Below are 14,795 nucleotides of genomic sequence, written 5' to 3' on the forward strand. Positions count from 1 at the left end.
TGGCATGCGGACTTTGTGCCCATCACACCTGCAGGTACGCTCATGCACATCACCTCCCCATCACAGCCCCTGCAAATGCCCGCATCCCTCTTCTCCTTAGCCCCGCAATGGTTCCCCCAGCTTGCTGCTGCCCACACACGTCCCTAATCCTGCAACTTGCCTGCCTGATAAATCTCACCCTTCTCCTCCTGATCCTCCGTCTTCATCCCTAACCCACACCTCATCCTCCTGCAGCCCCTTGGCCCTTTGCAGCCCTCCGCACCTTTGCTCACCCCACACACTTTCCTTGGAAGGGCTAAAATAAGCTCTACCTGGAGTGTGTTCAAAGGCTAATGTACATCCTCCCTTAATTATTGATTTGTTTATTGCAGACACTTTGGCAGGACATTTGCCACAGCTCACACACCAGGCTCCTGCCTTTGGTTCCCCTTGCAGCTCACAGGGGCTGAGGGCACTGTTAGAGGGGTGACCTGGGGACCATATGTCCTGGCTTGGGGGCAACATCCCTCCATCCCCAGCAGCACACCTGTGTGCCCCAGGGTCTCCCAGGTTAACCCCCTTTAGCCCAGCCCTGTGGGAATGGTGAAGGGCTTTCCTGCAGAGCCAAAACTAGAGCTCCCCTGCAAGCCCCCCCCTTTCTCCCCAGGTGAGCAGAACTTGTGGTAGCTGTTTCCCATAGCAAGGCCCCCTCCTGTAAGGTGGTATCAACACCCAGCGTGTGTCTAGGAAGTCTGGCACAAGGGATCAAAACACAACTATGCCATTGAGCCCCAGCTGCTGTCATCCCTGGGTGGGGAGAGGTTAGATGCTGCGCGTTAAACTCTGCAAAACCCATGTTGAGAAACAAGCGTGGCAGCTCCCGGAGGGGAGGACTCAGAGGCATGGTCCTGCTACTGGGGCTGCTGTCAGCCTGTCACCCTATGCTCTGGGAGCTCCGGCTTTCAGGTGATGCCGGAGAGGCATCAAAGTAGGAAAACACAGATGCCACCGGGTGCTGAGGGGGAGCACCCTGTGTTCGCTTGCTTTTCTCCGGAGTGGGGTGAGGTGGCTGGGACAGAGCATTTTGGGGTCCTGCTTGCTCAGCCCAGGGCTCCTGGCTAAGCCAGGCTTTGTGGGTTGTGACCCCTTTGGGTTTGCCATGGTCACTTCTCCCTACATGGTCAGTTGAGAGTGGGAGCAGCTGTCTCACTTGCACCCATCATGGGATGGTGAGCTGTCTTAAGTAATTCAGGGTTTCATGATTCCCCTGATGGACCAGGCAACCATTGCAAGCAGCTGTTGACTCAACTCATCCTTGGGACGAGAGAGGTAGCAGAGATTTTTGAAACGATGCCCTTTTGCGGCCGCAGCCACCTCCCCAGGCAGCTGTGGGGGCTGCAAATCCCTTGTCCCTCTGACACTTGGGAAACACGTTAGATGCACATGATGCTGAGATGGGGCTGTATGTCCTTTCTACATCAGAACCCCAACACCCAGGTAAAAACTGCCTTCCCTATCCTGCTGTAGATAACAGCAGCTTCACCAGATTTATCTGGGAGAGCAGCACCCTACAAAAAGATTTTGGTAAATCATTTTATGAAGAGTTGGTTATACTAGTTTCTTCCCTGCTTAACCCTGCTCTGGCACCTCTTCCTAAGGCAACAGAGCCCCCCAGGAAGGAAGATCAGTGAAAGATTTGGAGGCATAAACAGGCTGGGGAGCTTTTTCTAGGGCAATTTGATTTCCTCACAAGGGCAGCCGGGGTTTGCGGAGCATGTTTCTGTGCACGTGTGCAGGGAAGAGCTCAGGGTGAGGAGGAATTGATTCTCCAGTGAGTTGTGATTCAACCTGGAGGCTTGGTAGGGGCCCGAGATGAGCGTTGTTACCTCTCTGATGAGGCGTGTGTCACGGCCACTACTGCTTTCGCACAATTTCCTCCCCAGCAGCTCAGTGGCAGCCTGAGTTTCTGCGAACCACGCGGCAGTGCAGGAGGGATGCTGCTGCCGGTGCGGATGCCCGGCCGGAGGACAGGGACGCTCGGATGGTGCGCCGCGATGCAAGAAAACAGGGCTTGGCACGGACGTAGCTCTTCCTTTTGTTCTTAAAAACATGCTTGAAAATAAGCTGAAGGTTTGGGGTTTTTTTTTGGTTCATTTTGATTATTTTTAAAATCTGAAGCAATTTTTCTTACACCAAGGTCCTGCATTGTGGGGTATTCCAGGCTCTCTCTGACCCCCCCCGCAGTCCCACATGCTCCACTTGTGCATTCAGAGACTGAATTAGGAACGTGGGATTTTTGAAAGCGCAGGCTTGGTTTGGGGAAAATCATGGGGGAACACAACGGAGAGTTCTGCTCCTTTGTCCTGGCAAGGGTTGTGTCTGTGACTGCGTGGCCTGACCGCTCACATCGGAAATTTCCTGACTTGTGCCCACAATCGAGCAGCTCTGAGCATGTAAAACGCCCCGAGAGACGTGCAGATGGCAGGGTATCAGAGGAACAATGCCGGGACTATAATTCCCGTTATCTGCCCGCAGCATGGCCATCTCGAGTGCCTCCTAGGACTCCTTTGCAGCCCTCTCCCCAGCTCCTCTCCCAGCAGCCGCCCTCAGGCTTTGCAGCCTCGCCCCTGTTAGAGCTTCCCCACCCGGGTCTCAGAATTGCTCCTCTTTCCTCTCCGTGAGAGATGGACCAGCTCTGCGCAGAGCGTGGCTGGCAGATCAAAGCGCTGCCTTGATTTCTTGACGGCCGCTATAATCTGCTCCACATTATTCTCCTTCCTATTCCTTGGGCTTTCCAAGACCTTTGTTTTGGTCTTTTTTTTTTTTTTTTTTTTGACCATTGCAGACGTCCTCCCTGGACCATCTTTTGGACATTACAGCCATGACCAGACCTTTTTCCTGGCTAGACACATTAATTCAGGAGCTGCCTGGGTGGGAGACTGGTTCAGGTCCTAGCAATGAATGCAAGCACAGCAATATTTGTTATCTTCATGACAGGGCTGTTTCTTTAGACCCCACTTGGATATGTTTTCTCCTGAATTTTTTGTTCCTGTTTATTTGAGCAAATGGTTCCTGGTTAGATGCTTTTCCCTACACTTTCTTAACAGCCTCAGAGAGTTTATCAAGAGGACATCTGCTGGAATGGCTTCATCCTGCCCTGGTCCCCACATGCCCACAGCACGGGCATGGACAACTCAAGGTTGGAGTCTCCTACCACTGGCTGCTCTCCAGCCACCTCCCCCAGCTGAGACCGTCACCTTTCATCACACGGCTTTCGCTGCCCAAATGTGATCGCCCCATGTGCCTCCCCCTGCCCCTCCCTGCGGGTTCCCGGGGCCAGGCTGACCCGTGTGCAGGATACGACCTTCCGTGCTGCACGGGGGCTCCTCCTGCCAAGCGCTTGAGAAGCGATACGGACATCAGATCAAAAGCTGCTTCCAAGCTCTTCCCAGGGTGGTGGGAACGAGGAGCTCTGCTTCAGGGAGCAACGCTTTTGATGCTCGTGTGCCTGCATGGCTCAGGCGAGAGGCAAATGCCTCTTGGCTCTGCAGGGGCTGATATTTTCCTCCTGCAGCCCGTGCCAGTGATGCTGTCAGGGATGCTGTGACCCCACACCAGCCCTTACCCCCTCCCCGAAAGCTGGCAGCAGCTCCTGGGTATTTACCCTGCAAGTTGGACCCTCTCCAAAACTGCACTTCTTGGGGTCTCTCTGCAAAGGGGCACGTGAACCTGCAGCCAAATTCCCAATGCAGGGGATGAAACCCTTCTTTCTGCCTCTCCTGTCAGAGCTCACACCCTGCGCTGCTGCCCCGCATCACTGCATGCTGCCAAACAGCAGTCCTGCCCGCCCCGGGGCTGGCTGCGTTTCAGAGGTGTGCAAAGTGGTCCTGCTGTAGGCAGATTTGCAGATCCTTCTGGACGAGAGGGGGGCTAGAAAAATGTCAGCTCATCATTTTCAGCGAGCGGCAAGTGCTGTTCTGGTAATAGGGAGCGGGGCGGTGCATGCCTCAGCGCGGGCCTGCTGGATCGATACGGAGATCAGAGGCAGGAGTGGACGTTGGAGCTTATGATGACTGAGCAGATATTGGACCACGGATCTCTTTCTGGTCGTCCCCCAAAGGGCTGTGGTGTTTGCTGGCCCCGGGAGGCGAGCAGTGCATTGGGGAGCCTTTACCTGGGAAGCGGGGTGGCAGGAGGAAAGATTGTCCCTGAGGGATGGCCAGCCCGAGCACACGATGCTAAAGGCAGCCGTGTAGGTAGGAAGAGCAGAAATGCAAACAAAACAGCTGCCTTCACCTCTGTCCATGGCCAGGAGCCCCCTGGGCACCTCCCAACTTGCTCCTTCTTCTGGGCTGGGTATTTTGGTAGCCACTTGTGTCCCCATGCAGAGAGCAGCTGGGATGGGGGAGATGGGGACCTGTCTGCAGAGGAACTGGGGTTTAGTCTCGGCCGAGTGTATCCCATGGAATTTCTGGAGGCTCTCAAAGGCCAGAGGGAACCCAGCCCCTGAGACCCTGTGGGGCAGAGTTCTCGCAGGAGGCACTGGTTTCATCCTTCATGGAGATGCTTCTTGAAAGAGCAATTTGCCAGCATCCCTCAGAGCAATAACGGCAAGGCCTCTGCTCGAGATACCATCTCTGCGCTCTGACAGCCCCATCACTCATGCCCTGCTCCTGCCTCCTTCTTCCACAGGGACAGGAGTGAGGGATGGAGGCAGGGATGGCGCGTTCCCACCACTGGCAGCTCCCAAATACTCCCATCTCCTTTTGGGTCTGGGCGTGCAAGAGGTAGCGCTGCCCTTGCTGAGCATCATCTTCCATCTGCCCGTGGACCCGTGAGGGGTGGTGGGTTCAAGAGGGGGAAGCAAGACCAGGGCCTGCCCAGCTCTGGTGCTGAGTGAAGGTCGGTGGCCTGTCTGCTCTCTGTGGCGGGGACTTTGCTGTCGCTGCAGTCTCTTCTGCCAGCGAACTTGCCAATCCCCCCTGGCAGCCTGCAATGGGGAGGATGAACAGCCCCCTGGTTTCTTTCTTTTCCTGCCTACCTTCCGCCTGCCCCCCGGGCACCCAGCTGGATGCTCCCGCTCCTCCCATTCCCCCGCTTTGCCTGGCCACGTTTCCTCCGCGAGCAGCAGCTTTATCTATTAGAGGCAGAGGAAGCCGTGGCTTGGCACAAAACCTCCTCATCAGCTGCTGAAGCGGGGCCCGCCTTCCACCGGGTGGCAGAGCGGGGTGTGCGTGTTGTGGGAGCGGGTGGGCTCCTGCGTCCCCCCACCCGGGACAGCTGACCTGAGACCTCCCCAACTTTCTGTGGGTTAAACCTCATCTTTGCAAGGAGGGTGCAAAGCACGTAACTGCCTCGGGTTGCAGAGGAGGACCCAAAAGCCTCTCTGGGTGGGTTTGCGCTTCGTTAGCAGTTGTGCTCTGCTCCAGGCCAGGGGTTGACCCCACGCCCTGGGGGACGGAGTGACACAGGGCAGGCTGTCCCCAGGGTGGGCGAGGAGGGTGCAGGGTACTCATGCACGCAGCCCTGCGCCAAGCAGTGCCACCCTGGCACCTCCCGGTGACAGCGGCTCCCCCCAGGTCCTGGGGCTGACCTGCCCGGAGGAGAGCCTTGTTGTGCTGTGGGACTGCAGTGGGTCCCTGAGGAGGGTGTGTGCCCCCTGAACATGTCCCCACCCTGTGACCGGCCCTGCGGTGACACGCCAGGGTAGGCTGATGGCCTCACACTGGTTTCACACACGATAGTGTGATTGATGTCAAGTGCCACGAGGAGGCTGTGACCTTGCACCAGCTCCAGTATAAAGGAAGCCCTGGTCTCGCCCCGGGCACTGGTTTTGTGGGTAGTGTGACATCCCTGTCCCCTGTGCTGCTGAGGGATGAATCCACATGCTGGCTGGGCATTGTGGGGTGCCCAGTGTTCCTCACGGGCAGGGGCATATGACATGGTGCCCTCCATTAGTGTCTTCTCCAGTCCGGTCACAGTGTTGAGTCACAAGAATGGCATCTCTCTGACATGGGTGGGGAAACTGAGGCAGGGAGTAAAAAATATACCTGGGTATTTTCCCTCTCTGGTGCCTTCCCAGCCACAGTCTCCATACAGGTGCCTGAGGATGGGAGCTGCTTCTCATGGGGGTGGGGACCCACCAACCCCCCCCGCTCCTCTTCCTTGCAGTGCCAGGCACTTCAGTGACCTCTTTGGATCTAGGTGTTTCACTTCAGTAATTTGCAAGCAGGTGGGGCTCAGGGAGAAACCAGCCCGCTATTTATTCACTAGACAAATGCCCCTGCTTTCCCTGGGGAGCCCTGGCAGGAGAAGCCCCAACAAAGCTGCCTGGCACCCCAGAAGCCCCTGTGGGAGCAGGACTGATGCGCCGGTATGTGCAGCCCCTTGCACATCACTGCTGTTCCCAGGGCCTGTGACACAGCTGGGCAGCCATGGGTGAGGAGTTACCAAAGTGTGAGTCCTGCTTGTGCCCCGCTGGGATGGGCTCCCGTGGCTGTGGGCAGTCTGCTCCCTGCGGAGGGGTACAGGTGCACGAATTGTGCTTGCAAAGCCTCCCTGCAGCTGCTTTTTCTTTTTTTCTCCTTTTTTACTCTCAAATCCTGTTGCCTCTTCTGGACTAGGATGGTTCGGGGTGCATAGCAGAGCTTGGAGGTGTTGGTTCAGACCGGGCAGAGGTCCCTCTGTCTCTCCTCCCTGTGCCTGGCAGAAGCAGACCCTTGAAATATTTGGAGTCCTACACCTGTAATTCCTCCCTTACCCGAGCTCCTGCCTGCAGCACCGTCCCTTTATCACTGTGTTTCTGTGTGGAGGAGCAGAGACATGAAACTATTGGGGAGAAAAAAAAAAAGAAGCATGCAGAAAAGCACTGTAGAAAAGCAGAGCAAATTAAGCAGAGCTCTGATCTGCTTGGGTTTGTGCTTGCCAAAAATGCACCATGCATCTTAATTCGCTCTGCTGTTCAGCTCGCACTCACTGCTCTCCTGATGCCATTTCTGCGCTCTGAGCTCAGCCTTTTCAACACTTCAGTCTTCCTCTTTCAGGGGTTTTTTTTTTTTTTTTTGCATGTCTGATTGCAGAATCTGCTGCAGGAGGGAAGGGGGAAGCCAGGGGAGGGAGGACGGGAGCCCCGAGCCTGGGTGCTCCTGCCTGCGCTTCCCGGCAGCCAGCTGAGTCCCCGTTGCATTTTGGAGGGGGGGTGTGCGTGTGTGTCTTTTCTAGAAAGTCCTTCCTGGGTGCTCTCCAGTCGCGTTTTTTCCCACCCAGCCGTCTGATCTGCCTCTCGCTAGGATCCTCTAAAGAAAAAAAAAATATTTAAATTGCTGTAATCCACACTGGCGCTTATTCTCTTCCCGTTCAGTTTAATCTTTCTTTCCTCTCCACCCTTCTGTCCGGATTGCGGGGGGGGACGACACCCACCCAACAACCAAGCGAAAGGCAGCATCGTCCTCCTCCAAAAGACGAAAGAGCCTGAGAAAGCAGGAGCCGAGCCAGAGCCCCTCTGCTCTCCCCCCAGCGCAAATTTAACCCCAGCTGCAACTTTTCCTCCGCTGGCGGGGCTGAGCTGCGGCTCCAGCAGTGCTGGGGTGGGTTTTTCCCCTCTCTTCTCTCTTCCCCCCTCCCCTGGATTGATTTTAGCGGCGAGGGAGGGGGGTGGGGAATCCTTTTTATTGCAGAGCTCGGCTCGCTTTGCAAGCCTTCCTCCTTCTCCTCCTCTTCCTCCTCCCCTGCTTTTTGTGCCCGCCGCAGCAGGGCTGGCCAGGCCGGGGGAGGGAAGCGATGGGAAGGGGAGGTCGCCCCCTCCTCTCGCCAGCCTCCTCTCCCTCTGTGTGTTTTTTTTGCAGGTGTGTCAGTTTTAATTCTGCCCAGTAGGTGGGACTTGGTGACTTTCGCACCGTTTTTGTTATTTATTTATTTCCCCGGCTGCCTCCCCAGCCTCCCGTTGCAATCCTCCGGAGCGGCTGGCGGGGAGCGGCGGGCGGCGGGCGCAGGGCGGCCGGGCCAGCATGCATCCCCGCCCGCTGCCGCTGCCGCTACCGTAGCGGGAACTACAGCCTCTCCGAGCCAGCTGCCAGCATGATTTCATCTGCTGGAGGATTTTTGCATCTGATCGCTTGAGGTTTTGGTGTTGTTTTTTTTTTTTTTTTTTTTTTCTTCCTCTGCCTTTGTTTCCTTCCCCCTTTCCCCCCCTTCCCCTCCCTCCATCCCCCCTTTCCTCCTCCTCCTCTTTTTTAGAAGCAGCAATCGGAGATGGATGTCTCTCTTTGCCCTACCAAGTGCACTTTCTGGAGGGTATTTTTGCTCTGGAGCATTTGGGGAGACTATCTGCTTTCGGTGCTGGCTTGCCCTGCTAATTGTCTTTGCAGCAAGACAGACATCAATTGCAAGAAGCCGGATGATGGGAACCTCTTCCCTCTCTTGGAAGGGCAGGATTCAGGCAGCAGCAATGGCAACACGAGCATCAATATCACGGACATCTCAAGGAACATCACTTCCATGTAAGTGGGGGTGCCCCCGGGCTCTCCCGGGCGCTGTCCCCTCCCGGCGGCAGGGCGCGGGCTGGGCTGCCCGTGCAGGGCTCAGGTGCCCTCGGCATTGCCGCGCTGCCTGGCAGAGCTCAGCCCTGCTTCCCGTGCAGAGGACGCAGATCCGGCTTTCCCCCTTACCCCATCCCATCCCCCCCCCCAAAAAAAAAAAAAAAAAGAGCCCAGCAACAGTTTGGCCAAGGCTTAAGAGGAATAAAGTAAATGAGATCTGATTCCTTAGCAGGAGAGAGAGCAGCAGGCAAAGATGCTAAAGCTGCTGCTTGCTTTAACTGTTTGCTTCTGCAAGGGAGGGGGGATGCCACAGCCACATATATACCCAAATTGGGCAAGAAAAGCAAGTTCTGAGCTGCTTGTTCTTTTTCGAGACTTTGGATCCGATTAGAATGTATTTTTTTTTTCATCCCCACAACAGAAAATGCTCCCTTCCCTGCCCTGGCTGAGTGTATCTGGGGATCTGCGGTTTTGCCTTTTTAAGGGGAGGAAAAAAAAAAAATAGGACAGTGAGATCTCCCTTAAGTAGCTTATTTAACTCGCATTGTTATAATTTTGCAACTCGCTGTGGTGCTGCGATAGAATTTGTGTGTTTTCCTCTCGGGGTGGTGGCGGTGGGGAGAAGCATCGGAGCAGGGAGATATTTTTAGTTGAGCACTTTGCGTTTGTTTGCATGCTTGTTTATCTGGAAAATCAACTTGAAGTTGCATTATCCTTGTTTGGAGAGGCAGCTAGCAAAGCCCATGTTAATCTCATCAGTGTGGAGTCGAGAAAGGAGTATATTTCCTTCTCCTGAATCCATCATGCTGTGTGTGTGTGCGCGAGAAAAAAAAAAAAATCCTCATCTCTTCCAATCTCTGCTCTTTATTTTCCAGTACATTTTTGGGTGAGATGAACTCTGAGCCATTTCATTATTCTAATGCTAATTGAAATGTGAGCATTTAGGGAAATGTAGCCCCCAGAGCAAGTTGCCAGTGGGAGTTGAGCAGAGAAGAGGTGGAATCTTTTATTCTGGCAGTTAAATGCAGCAAGGTTTGAAATGAGTAATGGACGGTTATTTATTTATTTTTTTCACCCCGATCGCACAGTTGCATGGAGGGAGAGGGCTTTGCTGGGTCTCTTCCTGAGGCTGTTTTATTTAGTCACAGTGCAATTGCAGCAGAGCCAGGGAGTAATTGCAGTGCCTCTTTCGCAGCTCTGCTTGTCACCTTTGCTGGGTAAAGATGACGGGAGCCGCTTCTCCTGCTTGCTTACAGGTTCATGCGATGCCCAAGCAGGTTTTCAGCAGGTACCACTGACCCTGAACCCCCGGCCCTGCCTTCACCTTGCCAGCAAACCTCAGCAAACCCAGCAGGAATGGGGAAAGTAAAGGGGGAAACTAATGCAACGCTCCCCTTCCAATTGCCCCATATTTATCCTGCGTCGCGGTGCTGGAGTGTTTTCTCTGCGATGCCGGAGGGACGTGGGTGATGCTGGGGAAGTCAGAGAAACTCGTGGTTTTTTCCTGTGCTTGCTGTTTGTTGTGGTTTGGTTTTAACCCTTTGGGGGGCGGGGAGCAGTAGGAAAGGCTGCGAAGGGTTTGGAAGCCGCCAGCATGAGCGAGTGTGCGTTGTCAGATGCACACATACATCTGAACTGCTGCGAGAGGTAGTATTACGTGAGTCCTTTGTGCCCAGAAAATGTCTTTACTGCTTTGAAATTGAAAAATGCTGATAAGCAGCCCATAACAAAGAGAGGGGGAAAGAAAGATTCAACTCCAGAAACGGATGTTGGGTATTTTTTTGGAGAGGAGCTTCTCTTAAGTTGGGGAAGGAGGAGAAGGTGTCAGTTTTTGCTGGATATTGTATATGCGTCTCTGCTCCACACTAAGCAAAGCACATTCCCTCGCCCCCTGCATCGCTGCCGGCCCCACACCTCCCTCCCTGGGCTTGGGGGCCAAGGCACAGGACCGGGGTGAACCCCAAAATGCTGTGCGGGGCTGAGACTGGATATGAGTGAAAACTTTCCCCAGGGGTCTGTGCTTCCCGGGGAGGTGGCAGTGGTTTGTAGAGGATGCTTGTGGGAGCAGAGGGATGGTTTGGGTGGTGGGGCTGCTTCCTAGCAAAGGAGTCACTGCTGGGAGCCAGGGTTGAACCTGTGTTCGTGTTCTTGTGTGGGAGGCATTGGGTCTGCACCCTCCTGGCTCGACGTCAGGCCTCTCCTTGCCAGCCCCCCCATTTTGTGTGCTGGGGCGAGGGGTGCATCTAAGCCCAGCCTGGTCATCGCTGATTCACTCCCGGCACGCGGGTCTGATTCAGCTGGGCACCGAATGGCACTTCCCCCTGCTTGCCAGGCTTACTGGGGGCTTGGCTTCTTTAGGCAGCTTGCCTTGTTTGTGGGCAGCAAGTGGGCAACGGCACCTTTGCCCACCGGGCTCGGGAGTGAATAGGGGAGGCTTAGCCCTGTCCCTGTGGCTGGGGGATAGGATGCTCCAGGCGGGTCCTCCCCGCAGGCCCTGGGGGAGGCGGTGGTCTCTGCTCCATGCTGCTGCTGGTGAAAAGGTGATGGGATATGGGGCAGTGAAACCACCCTGGGGCCAAGCGGGGCCTTACTCATGTCAGAAAGACGAGCTCAGCTTGGCAATCTGAGCTTGGGTGGTGCTGACGAAAGGCTGCCAGGGCCCATTCAGAGAGCTGGAGAAAGCAAGCCGTGTGAGCCGGCTTGGTGGGGTTGTCCATCTTACCCCCCCCATCCCGAGCCAGGGCAGAGGCCCCTCCATGCCAGCCCACCCCACCCAGGCAGGTCTCCCCAACACTGGGGCCCAAGCCATCAGGAGCTTTGGGTTATTTCACATCTGCTGATGAGACCCCCGAGGCAAGGACAACAGAAGGAGGACAGGAGACACCCAGCCTGTAGCGCTGCCCATGGAGGCTGGCAGGGTGGGCCAGCCCTGTGGGTGCCTGCAGTGTGGTACCCCCTCATCGAGCCTCCTGTTTCACCCCTCAAAGGAATGGCCTTTGCCCCATTTCCTGCTGCTTCTGGCTTCCCATCCATCCTCCTTCTTTTCAGGGAGAGCGGAGCAGCCGCAGTCAGGGCTGGGTGGCTCCTGCCCCAGCGGGACTGGGGGGACAGTGGCACACAACTTTTGTGCAAATCCAGGTGGTGCCAGGTTAGGGGCAAAGCAGGGAAAGGGGAGGAGGCTTTTGCCCTGAGATGGAGGAGGAGGTTGGGTTGGCTGCTGTCCCTCTGCCCTTTTGCAGCCTGCCCTGAAACATATCCAATTTCAGATCGTATCCCTGGGGATGTGGCTCTGCACACAGAGATCCCTGTGAGAACTGCCAAGGGTCCTGTCTAGCTGAGGGGCCGGCTTGGACCCTGGCTGAGATGGCTCCCAATTTGGGGAGAGGATGACCGTGGGGCTGGGGGATGTTCATGCCATTGCTTTTCCTTGTGCAGCTGGGTGGCCTTTGCTGTGCCCCCAGCCAGGTGTGACTTGGGGGGATGCTCAAGCTTCCCCTAACCCAGCCTCATCCCTGCGGCGTGGGGCTCCATCCTTTGCAAGACCTCCCTAAAAAGACCAGATGCACATGGAGAACTTCAGTCCTGGGGGTCCCGTGGCACAAACCCCCTTTTTCCCCCCGTGTACTGAGCAGCCAGGGTGTTTGTCACTTTGGGTCCCCACCCATGGCACTGCGGGGGGTGGGCCTGGCCAGTGCACAGGGCGGCTGGGCTCGCCTGTGTTGGGGTGACGGTGGGCACCGCGTGCCAGGGGCAGGCCGGGGAGTTACCCTTCTGGCAGCGTGGGCAGCGCCTGCGTGCGCCGGCACGGCGCGTGGGGAAGGACTGATGGAGGAGTTTGCCATCTGGGCCTCCCTACTTCTCAGCTGTTGCTATGGCACTGCAGAGATGCTGCCAGGCAGACGGCGGTGGCCTGCCTTTGTCACCCCTGGGCTCCCTCAAAGTAGGGAGATGTCCCCGGTATATAAAGCCTTGCTGCCTTACCCAACCTCACCAGGGGAGAATGGGGTTTCTTACGACAAAATACCCCAATGGCTGGGTTTGCAGGGTTTATTTGTGCAGCTCGTAGCTGCCTTCAACCAGGTGAGATAAATTCAGAGCAACTCAAGAGGAGGTGGGTCGTTGTGGAGCACCATGGGATGCAGGATTTTGGGGTCTCAAAGGGCCAAGGGGAAGCATCTTTCCTCCCCATGGACAAGAAGAGCAGCCTAATCCTTTCCTACTGGGCTGTCCCACCAGCCCACGGCAGCATCCACTCCCTCCTGTGGGCCCGGCCGGGGGTGGGAGAGCCACGTCAGAGCTGGGCGCCATGGGGGGCGAGCGGCAGCGCAGCCCCCACTCACTGCGGGGAGCTGGGAGCACGTGGCGTGGGGGAGAGTGAGGGGGTGCACGGAGCGGCAGCACCCCTTCGCTGCTGGCGCCGGGAGAGGCAAGGCACTGGTGATGCCCACATCTGGGAAGGAGGGAAGAAAGAAAGGGCGAGCATCTTCCTGGAAGGGCTGGAGGGAGCAGAACTTGCTTTGGTGGCCCAAAGAGCTGGAAAAGGGGCTCCTGTGATGCTCAAATTGGTGATTGCTCTGTTTCAGACAACAGGGCACAAACTTTTCCCCCTTCTGTGAATCAGCCACAGCATGCCCAGCATGCCTCGTGTGCTGCTGGTCTCCAGAGACGAAGGGCTCTGCATTCCCAAAGCCTCCCATCCTGTCGTTCCTCCCATCTCCTGGTCCCGGAGGCTGTGGCTGCTGCAGAGACCATTTAAAGGGTCCCTAATTCAATCCAGCTTTGTTTTGCAGGGCTCTTGTTTGTGCAGAGCGGCTGTCCTGAAGCATGGTAGGAAGGGGGAGGTGGGTGCAGCACAAGGCTGTGAGGACAGAAGAGGGTGCAGAGATGTTTGGGACAAGGAGGTGGGCTGAGATATGGTCCTGAAGCTCTAGAGGTGCCTTAAGCTGAGAGCACTGGTCCTGACTGTCCCTGTGTCATCCCCCTTGCATCAGGGGATAAGGTCCATGGTGGGTGCTGCCCTGTGCACCAGAGTAGCTAAACTTGCATTAGGGGCACCCAGGGCTGGGTGCATCCCCTGGGCTGGCTGCTGGCTCCTCGTCCTGCTCTTATGGCCTTTCTCGCTGCTGACCAGTCCTGGAGGGAGACGCTTTCCTGGCACGGGCTATGTCTGGGACCTCCAGTACTTTTGCAGCCCTCCAGGCGATGTGTGGGGGCAGAGCAGAAGGATCTGGGGTAGATGCACTATAAAAGGTGTTTTTTGGAGGAGTTGGCCGTCAGGGCCAGGTCTCAGCTCTGATTTCCTAGCAGGGGCTGAGCTAACACTGAGCAGAGGACATCAGGCACCTGAGGGTTACAGCCCTCGTTTGTCTGGGACATGGGATTCCTGCTGGGTTGAGTCACCTGACTTTTCATGCCAGAAAATGCTGGCATTCATGCTGGTGTCTCTGCCCCTCTCATGCCTGATCCCACTGGGGTCCCCAAGTGCTCCCCAGCCATGTCTGCATTGTCTGGCTCTGCTGATGGCCCATACCAGGTATTTCTCTGGGGAGGAGACAATTTTGGTACCTGCCAGGATCTTCCTAGGGTTTTTCTGAGCTGAACGTGGGGCCTGAGCTGCTGCCTGGACAGGAAGAGCTGGTGACCCAGATGGTTTCAGGGTGCATATGTCATCTCCCCAGCCCTCATCTCCTGCAGGGTTTGGGGAGCTCTAGGCCAGCTCTGCCTGCTGGCTTGTCTCCCTGGGCTTGGAGAGGTGAGATGGGGATGCTTCAGGACTAGGACAGGTGTTTCATGGGGAGGAGAAGCAGAGATGGAGGACAAGAGACTGAGGAAGGACCTGCCTTGCTGCCCTTGGAGGCTCAGAGATGTGTTGCCTCTGGCCAGGGGCTTTTGTAGAACTCGGTTAGGGAAAACTCTCTGGGTCTGCTCTACCCCACCAGCTCACCCCTGTGGGTGTGACACCTTCATGTGCTTTGGCGTGAGGCTGCTTGTGGTCTCCCAAAGACCAGTGACCAACCATGCACCCCGCAATGCTGGGTTCTTTCAGTGAACCCCCCAAACAGGCCATGGGATGTCCCATGGGATCACCCTTGGGGAGCCCTGCAGGTAGGTCATGCTCAGCGATGCTGCCCACTGCTACCCTGGAACACTGGCTTGTCCTGCTCAATACAGTGCCCATGCTAGGTGTTGTCCACGAGTTTATGGTTGCATTTGGTGCATCCCATTCAAGGGGGGCTGCAGTCAAGTGGGGAGTGAACCAACCCCTGAGCCTGTTAGGCT

The 14,795-nt window shown here is 56.2% G+C and overlaps 1 protein-coding gene across 5 annotated transcripts in view; it reads left to right on the forward strand.

Moving 5' to 3' along the window:
• Positions 1-8,229: 8,229 nt before the first annotated feature.
• The window catches only part of NTRK3 (neurotrophic receptor tyrosine kinase 3), a 221,350-nt gene continuing 214,784 nt past the window's right edge, over positions 8,230-14,795 (forward strand). For 4 of the 5 annotated variants that reach the window (XM_075506228.1, XM_075506227.1, XM_075506229.1 and 1 more), the window contains exon 1: positions 8,230-8,477. In XM_075506228.1, the coding sequence (XP_075362343.1) occupies positions 8,230-8,477 (248 nt within the window). The remainder of the gene's footprint in view (positions 8,478-14,795) is intronic. The other variant, XM_075506231.1, reaches the window with a different exon arrangement.

This window comes from Mycteria americana, chromosome 6, assembly GCF_035582795.1.
Source record: "Mycteria americana isolate JAX WOST 10 ecotype Jacksonville Zoo and Gardens chromosome 6, USCA_MyAme_1.0, whole genome shotgun sequence".
NCBI classification, from domain to species: Eukaryota; Metazoa; Chordata; class Aves; order Ciconiiformes; family Ciconiidae; genus Mycteria; species Mycteria americana.